Here is an 18,626-nt window from a genome sequence, read left to right as displayed (position 1 = left end):
CTTCTTTGAGGGATATCTGGTGATAGCCGGAGTAATAGTCAAGGAAGGAGAGGAGTTCGTGATCGGCGGTGGAGTCTACCACCTCGTCTATCCGAGGCAGACCAAAGGGGTCTTTAGGGCAGTGTTTATTGATATCAGTGTAATCAACGCACATTCTCCATTCTTTATTCTTTTTGAACAAGAACAGGGTTTGCCAACCACTCAGGATGATACACTTCTTTAATAAATCTGATTGCTAGGAGCCATTTTATTTCTACCCTAATAGCCTCCTTGTCTGGTACAAATCGTTAGAGTTTCTGCTTGATCGGCTTGGCAGTCGACAAGACATTCAAGGAGTGCTCAATCTTCTCTCGTGGTGCCCCCGACATGTTTGTAGGTTTCCAAGCAAACACGTTGGCATTGGCATGTAGGAAGGAGACGAGCGCGCTTTCCTATTTGGGGTTGAGATGAGCCCCAATATTGGTGATCTTGGTGGGGTCATCAAGGCCAAGGCCGACCTCCTTCATTTCCTTAGATTTGGCGAAGGCGTGAGGAGGCTCCAGCGCTGGGATCTCCAGGTCATCGGTGGGCACCATCTTGGCGTCGTTGACCATGCTGGCCATCTGGATGGAGGGGTCGGTGGCTTCGGTGAGGACAAGACTCTCTGTCTTGTAGGCGTAGGCGATAGAGAGGTTGGCCTGCAGAGCCAGAACTCTTGTAGGCGAAGGCATCTTCAATACCAGATAGGCATAGTGTGGTATGGCCATGAACTTGGCCAGAGTTGGCCGACCAAGTATGGCGTGGTAGGTGGTGTTGAAGTCGGCAACGTAGAAGTTGATGTGCTCGACACGGAAGTTGCTAGCCATGCCAAATTGTACTGGGAGGGTGATCTCTCCAAGCAGTCGTGATGCCCTGCCAGATACCACACCCCAGAAGGAGGAGTTGGAGGGGGTGATGTCTTGTACTCCAAGGCCCAGCTCCTTTAAGGCTCCGGCGAAGAGCAGGTTCAGGGCACTTCTGCCGTCGACTAGTACTTTCTTAAAGAGTACCTTCTTGATGGTTGCATCGAGAACGAGGGGGAACGCGATGTGTAAGGGATGTGTGCCCACTGGTCGGCCCTGCTAAAAGTGATGGGGACCTCAGACCAGGGGCGATAGCTGGGGTTGGCGATAACGTCTTCTATGTTGACGGCGAGCACCAGGACGGCAGTGAGCTTTCAATCTCTTCTACTCTTAGTGGAGGCGAGGCCCCCGAAGATAGTGGCGACCACTTTGTCGTGATCCTAGAAGGCGTTATTGTTGTCCCTAGGTGGCCGGCGACATCTAGCTCCGTCGTCGTTGTCGTCGTCCTTCTTTTCGGCCTAGAACTCCTTAGCTGAGCCAAGGAAGTCCTTCATCTTGTGCTTGCTGTTCTTGTGGAGGGGTCACGGGCCCTCGAGGACTTTCTTCTATTGCTCATCATAGTTATGTTTGGCAAGAGGTTCGTCAACGGTGGCGATGATGTTGTCTAGACGACGGCGGCGATACTGACCAGCTTTAGACCCTTCTGACCGATCACGACCACTATCCTGATGGTGGCCACGGTCGTCGTAACAGCGGTCACTATGGCGTCGTTCGTCGGGGCGCTCATTGCTGTGGCGAGTTGGGCGGTGAGTGCCCGCATCCCCGTTGAAGCGAACTTCGGCCTCTTCAGCGTCGGCGTACGAGGCCTTTGACACCGAGCTCGATGGCTATACGAAGTCCATGGAGACATGCTTCATATTCCGCGGCATTGTTGGAAGCTGGGAAATGAATCCGGAGGACATATCGGAGCTTGTCCTTAGTTGGAGTAATAAACAAAATGCCAGCGCTAGTACCGTTGATGTTGAGGGCGCCATCAAAATACATTATCCAGTGCTCGGGGCAAGCAACGGGGATGGGCTCTTGGATCTCGGTCCACTCAGCGACGAAGTCAGCTAGTGCCTGTGACTTAATGGTTGGCCAGCTCCTGAACTTGATGGAATAAGTGTCGAGCTTGACTGTCCACTTGATGATGTGGCCATTGGCCTCTTTATTGCGGAGGTTGTCCCCTAGAGGGAAATCAGAGACCACGACTATCTTATAGTACTCAAAGTAATGGTGGAGCTTGCACGAGGTGACCAGAATGGCGTACAATAGCTTCTAGACCTGAGGGTAACAAGTTTTGGACTCATTATGAACCTCATTGATGAAGTAGACCGGACGTTGTACCTTATAGGCATGTCCAAGTTCCTCATGCTCAACGATGATAGCTGTGCTAACAACGCGAGAAGTGGTGGCGATGCAGATCAATAGGGTTTCATCTGGTGAGGCGCCATCATGATCGGAGGCTTTGTTAGAAACAAATTGAGCTGCTTGAAGGCTGTATCAGCCTCCTCTGACTAGGAGAAGTGCTCAGAGGCCTTGAGTAGTTTGAAGAACGGTAGTCCCTTTTTGTCGAGGCGTGATATAAAGCGACTGAGAGCAGCCTGACACCCTATGAGCTTTTGTATATCCCTTACGTAGGTTGGCTATTGGCCATTTCATATTGGTAATGATGGAGACCTTGTCGGGGTTGGGTTCAATACCACGGGCACTGATGATGTAGCCCAGGAGTATGACGGATGGAACTCCAAAGATGCACTTTGAAGGGTTCAACTTCCATTTGTATCTTTTTAGGTTGGTCAACATTTCTTCGAGGTCGGCGATGAGACTGTTGGTGGTTTTGTATTTGACAACCATATCGTCGATGTAGGCTTCGACGTTCATCCTATCTGTTAATCAAGGAATATCTGGATGGCCCTTTGGTAGGCCGCCCTGGTGTTCTTGAGTCTGAAAGACATGGTGATATGGCAATACGCACTGACAGGCGTGATGAATGATGTTTTGATCTTGTCATCTTCTTTGAGGGATATCTAGTGATAGCCAGAGTAATAGTCAAGGAAGGAGAGGAGTTTGTGATCGGCGGTGGAGTCTACCACCTTGTCTATCCGAGGCAGACCAAAGGGGTCTTTAGGGCAGTGTTTATTGATATCAGTGTAATCAACGCACATTCTCCATTCTTTATTCTTTTTGAACAAGAACAGGGTTTGCCAACCACTCAGGATGATACACTTCTTTAATAAATCTGATTGCTAGGAGCCATTTTATTTCTACCCTAATAGCCTCCTTGTCTGGCACAAATCGTTAGAGTTTCTGCTTGATCGGCTTGGCAGTTGACAAGACATTCAAGGAGTGCTCAATCTTCTCTCGTGGTGCCCCCGACATGTTTGTAGGTTTCCAAGCAAACACGTTGGCATTGGCACATAGGAAGGAGACGAGCGCGCTTTCCTATTTGGGGTCGAGATGAGCCCCAATATTGGTGATCTTGGTGGGGTCATCGAGGCCAAGGCCGACCTCCTTCATTTCCTTAGATTTGGCGAAAGCGTGAGGAGGCTCCAGCGCTGGGATCTCCAGGTCGTCGGTGGGCACCATCTTGGCGTCGTTGACCATGCTGGCCATCTGGATGGAGGGGTCGGTGGCTTCGGTGAGGACAAGACTCTCTGTCTCGTAGGCGTAGGCGATAGAGAGGTTGGCCTGTAGAGCCAGAACTCTTGTAGGCGAAGGCATCTTCAATACCAGATAGGCATAGTGTGGTATGGCCATGAACTTGGCCAGAGTTGGCCGACCAAGTATGGCGTGGTAGGTGGTGTTGAAGTCGGCAACGTAGAAGTTGATGTGCTCGACACGGAAGTTGCTAGCCGTGCCAAATTGTACTGGGAGGGTGATCTCTCCAAGCAGTTGTGATGCCCTGCCAGATACCACACCCCAGAAGGAGGAGTTGGAGGGGGTGATGTCTTGTACTCCAAGGCCCAGCTCCTTTAAGGCTCCGTCGAAGAGCAGGTTTAGGGCACTTCCGCCGTCGACTAGTACTTTCTTAAAGAGTACCTTCTTGATGGTTGCATCGAGAACGAGGGGGAACACGATGTGTAAGGGATGTGTGCCCACTGGTCGGCCCTGCTGAAAGTGATGGGGACCTCAGACCAGGGGCGATAGCTGGGGTTGGCGATAACGTCTTCTATGTTGACGGCGAGCACCAGGACGGCAGTGAGCTTTCAATCTCTTCTACTCTTAGTGGAGGCGAGGCCCCCGAAGATAGTGGCGACCACTTTGTTGTGATCCTAGAAGGCGTTATTGTTGTCCCTAGGTGGCCGGCGACATCTAGCTCCGCGTCGTTGTCGTCGTCCTTCTTTTCGGCCTAGAACTCCTTAGCTGAGCCAAGGAAGTCCTTCATCTTGTGCTTGCTATTCTTGTGGAGGGGTCACAGGCCCTCGAGGACTTTCTTCTATTGCTCATCATAGTTATGTTTGGCACGAGGTTCGTCAACGGTGGCGATAATGTTGTCTAGATGGCGGCGGCGATACTGACCAGCTTTAGACCCTTCTGACCGATCACGGCCACTATCCTGATGGTGGCCACGGTCGTCGTAACAGCGGTGACTATGGCGTCGTTCGTCGGGGCGCTCATTGCTGCGGCGAGTTGGGCGGTGAGTGCCCGCATCCCCGTTGAAGCGAACTTCGGCCTCTTCAGCGTCGGCGTACTGATCGATGGTTGTGATCATCTCGCTAATCCCCTTTGGCGGCTTACGATTGAATTTGGAGCGGAGGTCGTGGTGACGGAGTCCTTAGACAAAGGTGGTGATGACTTCTGCTTCCATGATGTTAGGAATAGAATTCCTCATCTCGAAAAAATGTCTGATGAAGCTACAGAGAAGCTCAGACGGTTTCTGATAGATGCGATTCCGATCGTGCTTGGTGCCTGGCCGAGTACACATAGCCATGTAGTTGTTGGTGAAGACCTTCTTCAACGGCTCCCAAGATCCGATGGAATCTGGGGCGAGGCTCTTGAGCCAGTTCATTGCGGTTGGCGTGAACATGACGGGAAGATAGTTTGCCATGACATTGGTATCCCCCCCCGGCGGCACGCACAGTGGTAACATAAGCTTGTAGCCACCATGTGGGGTTCATCCTCCCTTCATAGGGCTCGACCCTGGTGATTTTGAAACCACGGGACCACTGGAGTGTTCGGAGTGCTCTCGTGAATGCTCAGGGCCCTTCGGGATCGTCACCGTCGAGATCTGCAGCATTGCCAGTGTTAAGTGGCTAGAGGGCTGCATCCGGATTACCGAACTCTTGCTCGTTTTCTTGACGCCGGCGTACTTCCTCTTCATGGCAAGCGAAACGGCGCCCGTCGATATGACGTCGTGCATCCCAGAGATTGTTGATGTGCGCTCGCACATCTTGGTCGACTTCTTGGTCGTGTTGGCAAGGGTGGTTGATATGGTTCCCACTAGCTCCCCCTGGAGGGGTTGTCCATCATCACGATGTTGATTGGCGAAACGGCTTCTGCCGGGGCGGCGATTGGATCTTGGCGTGGCGGATCGGCGATTCGAGCTTGTCGAATAGGAAGGCCCGTGATCCTGGTGGATCTGGTTCACCTGGCAGTGTGCAGCTTTAAGCATTGTGGCGACCTCGGCGACCTCTGGCGTTTGCTCGAGCCGAGCGAGCTCATTAGCGGTCATGGCCAAGTTGGCGCTTAGGGTCTTGTAGACGTCGTGGCCATTGCACTGTAGGTCTTCGTCTTGTGCGCTGGACCGCCCCTGGGAGCGTAGCCCATGTAGTCTGCCGTGGGTATCCGGGGTCGTACCCCCACAGTGCGCCTGTGACTAACAAGTAGGTTGTGGGTTGGGAGCCTTAGTTTTCAATTCTACTAATGTATAGTACATTTTTAATGGCCTCGCTTGTTTAGTGTTTCTGGTCTCGCTGGTGGCCCACTAGCTAGAATGAAAACACTATTGTAACCTTTTAAAAAGTCTAAAACTTTCTGTATGCTAAAGGAAAAAAAAGGGGCTCAGTCCCGATCGTGGAAAAAAAGATAAGAATGGTAAAAGAAACAATGAAAAATGGCAGCAACATGTTGGGTCAAGCCGAGAAGGTGCAGAATATGGACCCAGCCCAGGCTAGCTTGACACTCGTGGTCCCCATATATACTTTGGTACGCGGAAGCTCTGCTGGGAGGTAAAAGGAAAAAGTCCACAATACCTCCCTCAACTTTTGCGAAAGTCTGCTTTTTCTCCCTGACCTCTAAAATTAAACCAGGCAAACCACCTCCCTGAACTTTTAAAACCGTTCGTTTTATCTCCCCGACCGGTTATAAGCGGTTCTCAAAGACGGTTTTGTCTTTTTCTTTTTTACTTATTTCGGCTGAATCATTCAAAAATCATAGTAAATCATAGAAAATTCATAAAATAGAAAATTTAATTTTGTTGGACTTCAAATGAGTAGATCTACACATTGAACATATAACATGATATGCTTTATTACAAATATTTTGTTATAGCTTTAGACATATGCTTTTGTATAATTAATTCGTAACTGTAGTTTCTATGGTTCAATTGTGGTAAAATTTTTATGGTGAGCTAATTATTGTATGCTTGAAATGTAATAAAAATTTTATACTCATTGGATCATGTATAACTTAGGTATAGATTTATTTAGGTGTTTGCTTGTTAAAAAGTATTTATAAATCTATAACTATGTTATACATGATCCAATGGGTATGAAATTATTACTACAGTTCAAGCATACAATGATTAGCCGACCATAAAAATTTCACCACAATTGGACCATAGAAACTGCTGCTATGAATTAATTAAAAAACATAGATCTAAAGCTACAGTAAAAAATCTGCATTAAAGCATACCATATTATATGTTCATTATATAGATATACTCACGTGGAGTCCAACAAAATTAGACTTTTTATTTTATGATTTTTCTGTGATTTACTATGATTTTTCAAAGATTCAGCCAAAATAAATAGAAAAGAAAAAGACAAAACCGCCTTTAAAAACCGCTTATAACCGGTCAAGGAGGTAAAACAAACGGTTTTAAAAATTCAAGAAGGTGGTTTACCTGGTTTTAGAGTACAGGGAGGAAAAACAGATTTTTGCAAAAGTTGAGAAAGGTAATATGGATTTTTTCCGAGGCAAAATGCAAAAATGAGCCAACACGTTTGGTCAACTGTACACCGCCGTGGGGAGGAGGAAGAGCGCGTCCCGCCAGCCGGCGGAGAGGATGGCCGAGCCGACGCCACCCTTTCCCACCACACGAGAAGGCGCTCTCGTGGACTCGAGGTACGGTCGATTTGCTCCCAATCCCGACGTCACAGTCCAGAGTCCACAGCCTGTTATTCCGTTAGTTCCGATTGCAGCAGGAGCAGAGTAGCATTAGCCTGTCTTATTAGTTGAATATTTGATGCATTGCAATTTGCAACAGGAGTATCTGTAATCGAACTGTCCAACGAGGAACTAGCCTGTCTTTTGTGTATTTCTGATCCATTTTATTCATTAGAAATAATCCCCTTTTTGTTCCTCAGTCGCAGTTTTGTGTTCGACTTTTTACTCTTTTTTTTCCCGCTCAGTTGCAATTTTGTGTATCAAACACTGTCCTTTTTCACTGACACTCTGACAATAGTTTATTGGACCGAATTTACACGGCATCGAGCAATTAGCGAGGACACTAAAAAATGACAAATAAGAGAAAATGCTAGTGTGTCGATCATCGGTCAACAGACTAGGGTGGCCTGAAAATGAACCGAGAAAGACTCACATATTGGCTTCATCTACAAGAAATTGCCAGTGACAAGCAACCCAGACTTTTCCATGTTCCTTGTCTAGTGCTGTGTGGATGAATTCCTGCCCTTGTTTGTTACTCTACTGCACCATTCTACAATTGATTTTCCACGAAACTTCAATGCAACTCTTCGAGCTCTGTTAACTTAATGCCTGTTGGCTTTTTCCATTCAAACATGGAATAAGTAGCTAGATATTCTCATCGTTGACGAAGTCTTGTTGACCAAATTTTCCATTGCAGAGACCATCATGCACACATTCCCCCTCAAAGTCTTGGACATCACTGTCTTCTCTTTAAGTTCTCATCTTACCACGCTGTGTGATTTCTCCCCAAGACATATCTATACACAGGATAGGTGTCCACCATTCACGTCTGCAATTCAATCAAAGGTAGGTTCTTACCCCCATTAAGCCAAATCATTGCCTGTGATCCAAAGTTCATTTATCTAATATCTCATTATTACTGTTGTATGTTGAATATCCTGAACACGGAAGGGATATTTTTGCAGATGTTTCAATCCTAATGGCGGAGATTGTTGGTTCTACGGTTGTTCAGGAGTCGGTTAGCCAAATTGTATCTTGTCTATTTCAAAAATATGAAGAGAAACATAACTCAAATGCGTTCCGAAACCTTGAGAGGCTAGAGATGGCACACATCAGGCTGGAAGCTGCTCTTGAGACTTCTAATAAATGGCAGATCACTGATACATCCGTGTTGCGTTGGCAGAAGAAGCTGAAGCGTGCTGCACAAGAGTGCGATGAGAAACTGCACAAACATAAGCAGAGAATCCTCGAAGAAGAATGTATGGAACAGGGGGTAAGGAATTCCTCCATTCCTAAACGGATTGGACATGCTACCAAGTCATTTGTTTTCTCCATCTTTAACCGCAACAATGATGAGTTGAACCCCTCTGTTGTTAAACGATTTGAGTGGTATGCAGATGGTGCTAGTGAATTCCTGAGATTCATAGAGCTTGGTGGCACACCACTTTGTCACGTCATGCCCTTTGGCGCCCTTATCAAGAATCTTTTGGCAGGTAAGGAACTTCACCATGAAATTGTTCGAGGAAGCCAACAGCCTTACAAGTGTCAACTATGGTTGATCCCCTTTAGTACTGCAGAGCAAGGAACAGAGGTTTTATTAATATTTATAAAGAAAGATGGTACAATAGAGGGTAATATCTTCTTTAGTATGATAGTACAGCTTTCAGAGAGTACAGACATAGTTGGGATTGCAGTTAGGAGTTTGCAGTCGTTTGCCCCTCATGTCAAATTTATAGTTGAAAATATTACCAACGAACTTACTCAACTACCTACTCAAGACTTCTCATGGGTGCCATTTGCTTCTTCATACCACAGAGAACATTTGTACAATCTTGACAACCTTGCATCTCAATGGTGTCGCCCGAACCCGTCATGTTGCAAGCTGCAGCAACAGCATGAGGTTCCATATTTTAGCAACTTAAACGCAGGATTATCAGATGTTTCACTAGAACCAGTAATTATATTTAATTTGCAGTGGCTGGTGTCACATTCAGTTTATAGCAAGCGAAAGACCTCACTGTCTGAAGGCACAATGTCTCTGCAAAATTCTCCATATCTAAAAGCCGGAATTGCTTTTGCACCCCATGGCTCTTCTGAAGACATGCTACCAGTGAATAAAAGTTCTGAAACAGTAGAGATAGATGGCAGTCAGCAACATGTCTTGCATACGGACATCTCCTTGGAGCAACTGGAAGAGATTATGCTAGCAAAGGCCGTAGATTACTTCTGCCACAATGGTGAAGCGTCCGTATACCAAATGATTTGGAGGTCTAAACATGGGGCTGCACGCATTCAAGTTGAGAAGCCAAGCATAAACAAACGAAGAACAAACATGAGAGCACAGAGAACTTTTGGGGGGCCTACAAATAGAAAGCTACTTCGAGGACAGGATCAGAAGATTGGGAACTTTTTAGGTGTGTTCACTCACCTCCTCGACTTATGGGGTGCCCATGTGCCCATCCAGCTGCAAAGTTCTCTCATGGACTGGATGCAGAAACAAAAGGAAACTCAGTTAGCCGACAGAAAAGCAAAACCTGTGAGAAACTTATAAGCATAGATATCCTCGAGAGCTATTGTCTTAGTGTTAAATGCTATAAATGCAAAGGCAAGAGGAGAGAAGCTATGAATGACATAAAGATCTTTATTTCATATTCTAATAGTCCTTATTGTGTATGTCTTTGTAATGCAGTAGTGAAGTACGTATGTTCGACATCAGGAACTTATGCAACTATGTCTTAGTTTAGTTGTCTCACTGTCTCGTATAAGTGATATTGTTTGTATCTCATCAGCTGAGATATGCTGGGAATTACTCAATTATAATGGAACCATAATGCAGTGGACTTAGTAGAAGGAGAAAATAGTTAACTCTGTGCACTGTGCATTTGTCTTTCTTTATTGCTATGTCTGTGTTTCCTTTCCTTTTGTTTTTGTTATCTCATTTTTGTTTGTTGGTTGTGCATGCTGCAATTGTTATGCTTTGAGGCCCTCTTCCCCTTCTACCATAATAATGTATACTACACTGCATAAACAATTTTAGGAGACCAACACTACCATCTCTAGAGTTCACTAGAGGCTTCACGCCCAACAACTGCCTTTGTATATCTATTTATAGAGGTGGATGGGTATAGAAGAATGCCCCCAAAATCAGCCCATTTTCAGAGGTGGACTTCCTTACCCCACCGTCGCTTTAAATAGGAGAAAGTCCACAGCTAACCCATCCTAGTTGCATTAGTACCTAGGCTAGGCTCCACCAACGGCACCCCTACTCTCCTCTCTCTTCCTGTTCTATTTGCCTTGATCAACGCCAGTTGTCACCGACCTCTGACACTCTCCCTCCTCACTCATTTCCCTCCTTCACCTTGCACGCCCCCTTCCCTTCTATCTTAGTTGCTTGTCACATCTCCTCTGCCGACACAGCCCCCACCCCCAAATCTCTAGTCCCGCCGGTTAAAATGATGAAGCTGCCAACCTCAATGCCACGTGACCTCCACAAGCTATTGACCAGGAATCCAATAGTGGTGGTGCATTGCTCCTGTTAGAGTGGGTAGAGTATCTGACCCAGCCTGCTATACACACAAGTCGGTGCTCCTCAGGCCTATGTCCACCGGAGCCCAGAATATACCAATGCCTTGGGCCTAGCTCAACCCAGAAGACTAGCTTAATAGATGAGGGATGCCCCACCTTATATGCTTTTCTCCCCTACCATTAATTTTTGATGTGGAATCAAACCTAACAGTATGAAATTGATGGTGGGGGAGTACAACTATATCTTGAGCTATATGTGTAATGACTGTATGTAGCATCTTGGTACAAAGGTTAAAACTTTATTTTAAATAAAGCTTCCCTTTTGTGTCCAACATTTAATCCTTATCTGCAGTTCCATGCATCAGATGTAGTGTACTTGTTTTTTGTAACAACAATGTATTAAGCCAAAATTTCACATAGCATCAAGCCATGTGGACCGGGTAAACATTATTTATCCTTGTCCAGACCTTCCACGCCCCTCACTATCAATAATTAATCCCTGGCCTGCAGTTTGATTTAATTTTAATATCCATAGCCTGACCTAGTCTGATTAGGTCATGCCATAGTTTACTATGAAGATTAGTATATTTGCTTTATCAACAACAAGGAAGTGGCACTTTAAAGGTGTAATCTTTCATGTGGTGAAGATGGAGATTTTTCTGACTTTTGAGTTTCCTTGTGAAATGCAACTTTGATGAAAGGAGTCGCACTTTGCTCTATAATCTGAAGTTATAGGACCACCCTCCTAATAATAATTTCTAACACAACTTAGGCCCTATATGGATATAAATTTATTTAGTTTTGGAAAACTGTACAGTTTTTCAAAATAATTTGGTTTTGGAAAACAATGAGGTTCTTGGAGTCAACAAATCTTAGCTTAATTTTTTGAAACTACGGTATTACAAAAATAATGTGTTTTTGAAATTTTAAAAACTCCATCCTAGCCTGGGGTTTTTTCTAAGCTGCTGTTTTTCACACCTATGGTTTCTAAAGCAACATTATCGTGATATCACTTCCTATATTTGTGGAAAAACCATCACCATATATTTAGGCTACCATATAGAGATACATATATTTTGTGAATTACGTAGGCTACCATATATAGATACATATACCAGTACCTATATAAAGTGCCCCCGATTCAATCCCCTCATGTGCAGTTTGATGCATCAGATGTAGTCTAGTCCATTTCCCTGACAACAATCTGTTTAGCCAAATTACAACTGGGTAAGCATTATTCCCCTGTGGAGAAATTTTTTTCCACAACCCTCACTATTATCAATTAATCCATGGCCTGTTTGATTTAACATCCCTAGTCTGAACTTTTCTCCAAGCCATGGCTTTCCACGCCTTTGGTTCTAAAGCTACACATTCCGGCTATCAGTGTCTTTTGAAACTGACATCCAAAGAGGCCCTCTTCAGGTATTAATTCACCACTTAATTCATGCCTGCCATTTAATAAGTTAAATACCCCTGGCAGAATACCATTTCTTCCACACCCATTGCTATCAGACTCATAAATGTCGATGATCTGCCTACCTATTATTGTGGGACTGGTCCCTTGACATTTTTTAAGACATCACCGGCGGAGGGGGGGGGGGCGGGGACGGGGGACGAAAGGTCCCCACCTGAATAATTTTCCACTGATACCAGCGAGGCCGGGAATGGAGAGTGCAGAGCACCTAATGTAGAGGTGACCCTTGAGGGTCAGAGAATAATATGTCAAGTGGGAGAGAGAAGGATTACAACATTAACGAAAACAACATGGTTCAGCTACCGGCACAACCTACTAACCGGAGTGAGTGCAAGCACTACTTCCTTACCTGTGCCACCACCAAAGACAGACTCTAAAGAACTCTAAACCACATGCAGCTGTAAGGCCATTGAGTCAGAGCCAATAGGTAGCAGCCGTGAGTTGCATCGCCCATGAAATCATCTAGGGTCCAACCGACGCCCACCTACGCCATTTGGGGGAAGGAAGCCTCAAAGTGGGTGGATCATCAAGAGGAGAATGAGGAGATCTAGAGGAGGAGATCAAGATCTTGTAACCCAGCATATGATAAGGCGAAGCACTCAAGTGAGCTAGAGAACGACAGAGGAAGCCGTGTGTGCAAAAGCCAAGGGGTAGGAGGGTAGTCCGACCAATAACATGATGGGGGTGGGAGAGCAACCGGAGAGAGCACAAGGTCGCGCCAAACGCAGACGGAAGCAGGCGTGCTTGTACGGACGCAACCATCAACGATCGGAGCACCAGGGCTCGTAAAGGGCTTTTGCCTCGGGACCTACCTAGCTGATGCAGCAAGCTTGGAATGGCTTCCGCGATGGCAGGAGATGAAATAGCACCTCCACCTTCAAACCAAACAACCAAAAACAAGAGGATCAGATCAAAGGCCAGGCATTAGTGGAGGTGGAGGTATGATAGAAGCACCATCGGTGCAGGTGGGACAAGGCCTGATTCATCGGGTCGCTGCTTTTAGTTCCTCCCCACCGCTATATCTCATTGCTCCTCCTCTACCGCATCATGGAGAAGACCTAGGGGGAGATGGAAAAGGCAGAGGATCATCTCTCTGGATGTCGCGATATGGAGCACTTCAGTGGAGGTGGTTGCAGTGGTCATGGGTGGGTTCACTGATGTCTGATTAACTCACTGATGGCACTAGTTCACTGATGTCTGATTAACTCACTGCATTTTTTCTGCGCCCCATTTTTGCATGTCTCCTCTCCCCTCATTTGCTTGCTTGATTGAACGACGCCGTGGAAATTTGTTAAAGCAGTAGACTACTCTCAGTGAAATGGACGGACTGTGTTGGATTGGATGCATGAAGCTGCAACAGCCGACAAAAAAAGAAAGAAAAAGAAAAATGAACCATCTGTATACGTTCTCTCTAAATAGTAGTATAGCATGTTGATAAAATCATAATGTTATGATGCTCCTTCCGTTCCAAATTATAAGTGGTTCTAGCTTTCCTAGGTTCATAACTTTTACTATACATAAATATACACTATATCTAGATGGATATGTAGTTTATTATTTATGTATATATAAAAGCCGTAAATGCAAGGACAGATCCTAGTCCCACATAGCCAGATGCCCAGATCTAGAGGTACAAGGTCGAAGCGCCATGTAGTGAGCCGAGCAAGAGGCAGTCTGGTTTCTGAAAGCAGAGCAGCAGGCAGAGGAGGCGCCGAAGGGAATAAGTTGTGCGCCCCTGCCCCCTGCCCCCTGCCCGGCTCCGGCTGCCCCGTGAGTGGCGGAGCAAATCGTGCGTACCTGGAGGCTGGAGTGCGCTTGCCGGCTTGCGTGAGGTGGAGCGCCTCGGCCGTCATCTCCGGTCCCTCTCAGCTCGCGCTCCACCTCCACGGTGCCTTCTATCTCCTCTCCGACCGTCGTTCTCCGCTCCGCCCAGGCGCACCCATGGGTAAGACTAAAATATGCATTAAAATACTAAAATATGATTTAATCTTAGAAAATATCCTTACCTCTCAAAAATATGAAACTTTCTGAGCTGGGCATGATTTTATCAAAATGTACGAAGTCCAGCATGCTAAGTTGGTCCAAGTTATCTCCCCGCTCGATCATGTGTTCTTGGGTGCACGCACAGACCTAGCTACCATGAGGTGGAGGATGCAGTGCACCGCGGCCTTGGCGAGGTCGAACATGGCGTGGTGGAGCGCGTCCTATACTAGCTGAGCTACCATGAGGTCGTGTTGGTCACCTCGAAGCACACATTGCTACGGTAGTGCTGCGTTGTGTTGTACAGTGGGACCATGACATCGGAGAAGCAGTAGATGAGAGGTTGTCTTTATAGCCGCCCATCGAGGTCTTGATGACTGGCTCAGCATGTCACTGCAATATTTCTGAGTTAAAACACAATTTATAAGATTAGATCATATTTTAATATTTTAAATGCACATTTTGAATACAATATTTGGACATTTTTTAAATGTTATCTGTATATATTTTTTAATAATGTCTAATTGACCTGAAGAACGATTTACCTCCTGGTGGTGACCACTACTACAATAAACATTTGTAGGGGCGGCTGGAGATCGCTTGTAGAGGTGGCTCAGCCAGCCGCCCCTACCATACCATCTCTACAAATCATGCATTTGTAGAGGCACAAATCGATTTGTAGGGGTGGCTACAGTATCAACCGCCCCTACCGTATATTTTTCTGCAAAAAAAAAATCAAATTTACAATTCAAATTCAACCAGAACATATATTTTTCATGCACAACCTCATCATGACTTATCTTCTGCGATTGTACTGAAACTCAATGACAATACACATTTATTTATACCAGATTATAACAAATATTCCATGACAATACACGGTGCAAATTATTGTGCTTGCTGTTCATTTAAACTATGAGACTGCACATAGGTATATGAAAAGTAATGTGAAAAGCAGGTAACACAAGAGAGAACAAGACACACTGCAGCAATTGATGGTATATCTGCTCGACCTGGAGAACCATGTAAGATGTGGTAAAAAAAACTAAAAATCTGCATAAATTATGAGACTGCTATTATTGGATATTGGTTCTAATAGAACAAATACCTTTGGAAAAAGAGGTATGAGCTGATGAAAGATGTTACTATCTTGACAGAGTTCAAAGCATTCCAACACCTGACAGACAAGAATAACAGAATTACACAAATTCAACACCACACTCTCCGATATTTAATAACAGTAGCATAGCAAACCAAGACTCACAATATCAAATACACGATTTGGGTCCAGATCAAAATGGCCAATCAATGGCTGCCACAAAATAAACAATTTGTTATTACACAGTACTGGGAAAAAAGCTAAAAATATAGCAATTAGGGAATTAAGGCCTACAGACAACCTTTATAATGCTGATCGTAACCGAAGAAGAATTCTGGCATGCCAGATCTGAACCAACTTGACAAAGAGACTGGAAACACATGAGTATTTATTGTTGCCTAATCAAGTGTACATGTCCTAATATAGACATGTATAAATAAAAGGGCTAGATGACTTACCGAAAGACCAGCAGAGTTGATGGTCTCATGAATGGAGAACAAGGTAGGCAGGTTTGTTAGGCAATTGGCACCTGCATTGTGCAGGAGCAAGCTGACAACCTGGAAAAAGGAAAAGGGTATGCAATAGCAGACAACAATACAATTGATTCAAAGTAAAGTCACTTCTAGAAGAGCATAGCAGCCCATAAAAGCAATATTCATAGTAGCAATTGACATTGTGCATTTGTGTAACAGCACAATATCCATATTTTCACTTTCAACGAGGAGAACAATAATTAGCATACCTTTAGCCTCATCATACACCTGCAAGCAGAACTGTACATAGCATAAATAGCAAATCATCAATAGGATAATAGCCATGTCCTGGTCTAAGTGATCAGGCATGCTGATTTCAATAGAGAGAGAGATGTAAAAATAATTTGGAAATCAGCGTATCCACCTTGTAAGCTGCTCTCTCCATTGCAAATTGTAAGACGTTTTGGCTTTTTTAGATACATAGATAGTAGATACATGACAAAAGTAATTTATGTAGAAAGGACAAAATGTCTGCATGTTTGTAACTCAAATATCAGATAAGCTAAAGCGAAATAATTAACATGACGCTGACCACATCACAAGCAGCCCAGGTTGCAATGCAGTGCTTTATAATAGGAACAACTTTTCCTTTAGCGATAAAGAATTGACCTTCTAAAAAAATAGTGCTAAAGAACTCGATAAATAAGCTGTTAATTTTGGCAGGGCATTCTTCTAATTTGGGGTAGCCTTCATAACCTCTGCATGTACAGACGCATTTTCTGGAGCCTGCTCAGCCACCTAAGTGTGTGTGGTTTTAGTTTCCCTCTCACATAGATGATACACACACAGATAAATAAATAGATAAATGTGTGTGCGGTTTTAGTTTCCCTCTCACAGAGAGAACTACTCAAATATTTTAGAACAGAGGGGGTAATATGTCTACCAACGAGCTGAGCTCAAGCCAGCTTGTGTACCACGGATCACATGATCCACCACAACGGTCAAGCAGGGTTCGACAGGAAGTGCATTAAGATCTCCGTTCTTTGTGCACAAACAATGTTAATCATCAGGCCGGTGGATTAGAATAGCCTCCATGAAAAATAAATCAATCATCTAGATGTATTCAAAACCAAAATCTAACAGGATTGAACTCGAATCCCCCAAAAACCAAAGAGGAAAAGGGACAGAAGTGGGAAGAGGACAAGGGGAGGGAGAGGAATGGAGCCTCACCAGCAAGTATCAAGAGTGGACGAGCGGAAAAGATAAGCGAAAGAGGACGAACAGGGAGAGCAGCGGTGGTGGGTACCAGAGATGGCGTGGAAGCGGTAACCCTAGTGCTCCCGCGCGTGTCGCTGTCCACGACCGAGGCGGACGGAGGGGCCCAGAAGGAGATGGATCCGGCCAACCAGGTGACAGATCCGTCCTCCCAGTAGACGGATTCGGTCAAGGACGTGGATTCACCAGAGCGACATCCATCCACGCCACTACGACGACGAGCCGGGGGAGTGGGTGCTCGCCCTGCACCCGCACCCAACTCCGGGTCCTGCCCGCGCGGGTCTGCCGCGCTCGCACCGGCAGCCGCCAGGTCCCGCCTATGCTGGTGTGGCTGCCTCTCTCCGGGCGCTCCGCTCCGGGCCTCGGCTGCATCCCGTCGCTCTGAGCGGGCCCCTCTCCGAGCCTCTACTCGCTGCGTGGGGGTGGGGACCGAATCTAGGCCCGCCGTGGCCAGATCTGCTGCCGGCCACCAGCCAGCACCCGTGCACTGCCTCGACCGGGGCTCCGCGCCGCCGCAGTGGAGGCAATGAGGAGGGCGGGGGAGGTGAGGAGGAGGCTGGATCTACCATCGGCCACCAGCTAGCACCCGTGCGCTGCCTCAGCCGGGCCTCCACGCCGCCTCAGTGGAGGCAAGGAGGAGGGCGGGTGAGGTGGGGAGGAGGCCGGATCTGCGCGGGGAAGGCGAGGAGGAGGGCAGGGGAGGCCGGATCTACGCGGGGAAGGCGAGGAGGAGGGCAACGGAGGCGAGGAGGGCATCGTGGTGTGGGAGGGAGGGAGGGAGCGAGCAAGTGGAGGCGGGGTGCGACCATGCGAGTGAGCGACCCGAGGAGGAGAAAGGAGTCTGTGGCCTTTTGTACGTGCAGCGTTCATAGAGGCGGCTGTTGATTGAGCCGCCTCTACAAATCATAATACTAGAGACCTGGTGAGTGAGCCGCCCCTACAAATCAGACCCATTTGTAGGGGCGGCTCGTATCATCAGCCGCCCCTGCTATTCCATTTGTAGGGGCGGCTGGTCTCTGGGCTCCCAAGCATGCTACTATTGGGGCAGCTCCATCACCAGCCTCCCCTACAAAAAATTTGACCCGTTGCTTCACGTGGTGCGCAATCGAGCACGCGCTCTACACGCGGCAACGGGGGAAGGAGGAGGTCATCGTCGACGTGTATGTGGACGACTTGATCGCCATCGGCATGCGTGCGGAGGACGTCGATAGCTTCAAGCGCAAGATGGCGGTTCATTTTCGAATGAGCGATCTCGGCGTGCTCTCCTACTACCTCGGCATTGAGGTGAGACTAGGGAAGGAGGCGCTCATGCTCGGTCAGAGCGCGTACGCCTCAAAGCGTTTGGAGTGGAGTGGCATGGCTGAGTGCAAGCCGTGCGTGACTCCGATGGAGGAGCGACTGAAGCTGATGAAGGCCAGTATTGTGTCAAAGTTAGATGTAACACTCTACCGTAGCATCATCGGTGGTCTACGCTACCTAGTCCACATAAGACCGGACATTGTGTTCGCCATGGGCTACGTCAGCAACTTCATGGAGGATCCCCGAGAGCATCACTGGGTCGCGGTGAAGCGGCTGCTGCGCTACGGCAAGGGGACAGATGGTTAGGGGAT

The 18,626-nt window shown here is 46.7% G+C and overlaps 3 protein-coding genes and 1 long non-coding RNA gene across 6 annotated transcripts; 2 read left to right on the top strand and 2 right to left on the bottom strand.

The window, feature by feature from the left end:
- Positions 1-3,305: 3,305 nt before the first annotated feature.
- Positions 3,306-4,514, bottom strand: LOC136547933 (uncharacterized). Its single transcript, XM_066539614.1, has 2 exons — positions 4,383-4,514; positions 3,306-3,902 (listed from the first exon to the last, which is right to left on the bottom strand). Exons 1-2 carry the CDS (start codon positions 4,512-4,514, stop codon positions 3,306-3,308), a joined length of 729 nt encoding a protein of 242 aa, XP_066395711.1.
- Positions 4,515-7,884: 3,370 nt separating this feature from the next.
- LOC136550827 (uncharacterized) lies at positions 7,885-10,040 on the top strand. 3 transcript variants are annotated; one of them, XM_066542420.1, is made up of 2 exons: positions 7,885-8,036; positions 8,142-10,040. In XM_066542420.1, exon 2 carries the CDS (start codon positions 8,170-8,172, stop codon positions 9,739-9,741), a length of 1,572 nt encoding a protein of 523 aa, XP_066398517.1. In that variant the 5' UTR covers positions 7,885-8,036; positions 8,142-8,169; the 3' UTR covers positions 9,742-10,040. The 3 variants fall into 3 exon arrangements, with proteins under 3 accessions (XP_066398517.1, XP_066398519.1, XP_066398518.1); XM_066542422.1 differs by having other exon boundaries at positions 7,885-9,090; positions 9,166-10,040; XM_066542421.1 differs by having other exon boundaries at positions 8,014-8,036; positions 8,156-10,040.
- On the bottom strand, positions 9,207-14,432 carry LOC136550828 (uncharacterized). The gene is made up of 3 exons (XR_010782376.1): positions 13,987-14,432; positions 9,619-9,674; positions 9,207-9,313 (listed from the first exon to the last, which is right to left on the bottom strand). It is a non-coding gene; the product is annotated as an uncharacterized lncRNA (long non-coding RNA).
- Positions 14,433-17,823: 3,391 nt separating this feature from the next.
- LOC136547932 (uncharacterized mitochondrial protein AtMg00810-like) lies at positions 17,824-18,621 on the top strand. Its single transcript, XM_066539613.1, has 2 exons — positions 17,824-17,869; positions 18,020-18,621. Exons 1-2 carry the CDS (start codon positions 17,824-17,826, stop codon positions 18,619-18,621), a joined length of 648 nt encoding a protein of 215 aa, XP_066395710.1.
- Positions 18,622-18,626: the final 5 nt, after the last annotated feature.

Source organism: Miscanthus floridulus, chromosome 4, assembly GCF_019320115.1.
Source record: "Miscanthus floridulus cultivar M001 chromosome 4, ASM1932011v1, whole genome shotgun sequence".
Taxonomy (NCBI): domain Eukaryota; kingdom Viridiplantae; phylum Streptophyta; class Magnoliopsida; order Poales; family Poaceae; genus Miscanthus; species Miscanthus floridulus.
The sequence above is the reverse complement of the archived record's forward strand: the minus strand, read 5'-3'. Positions and strand labels throughout refer to the sequence as shown.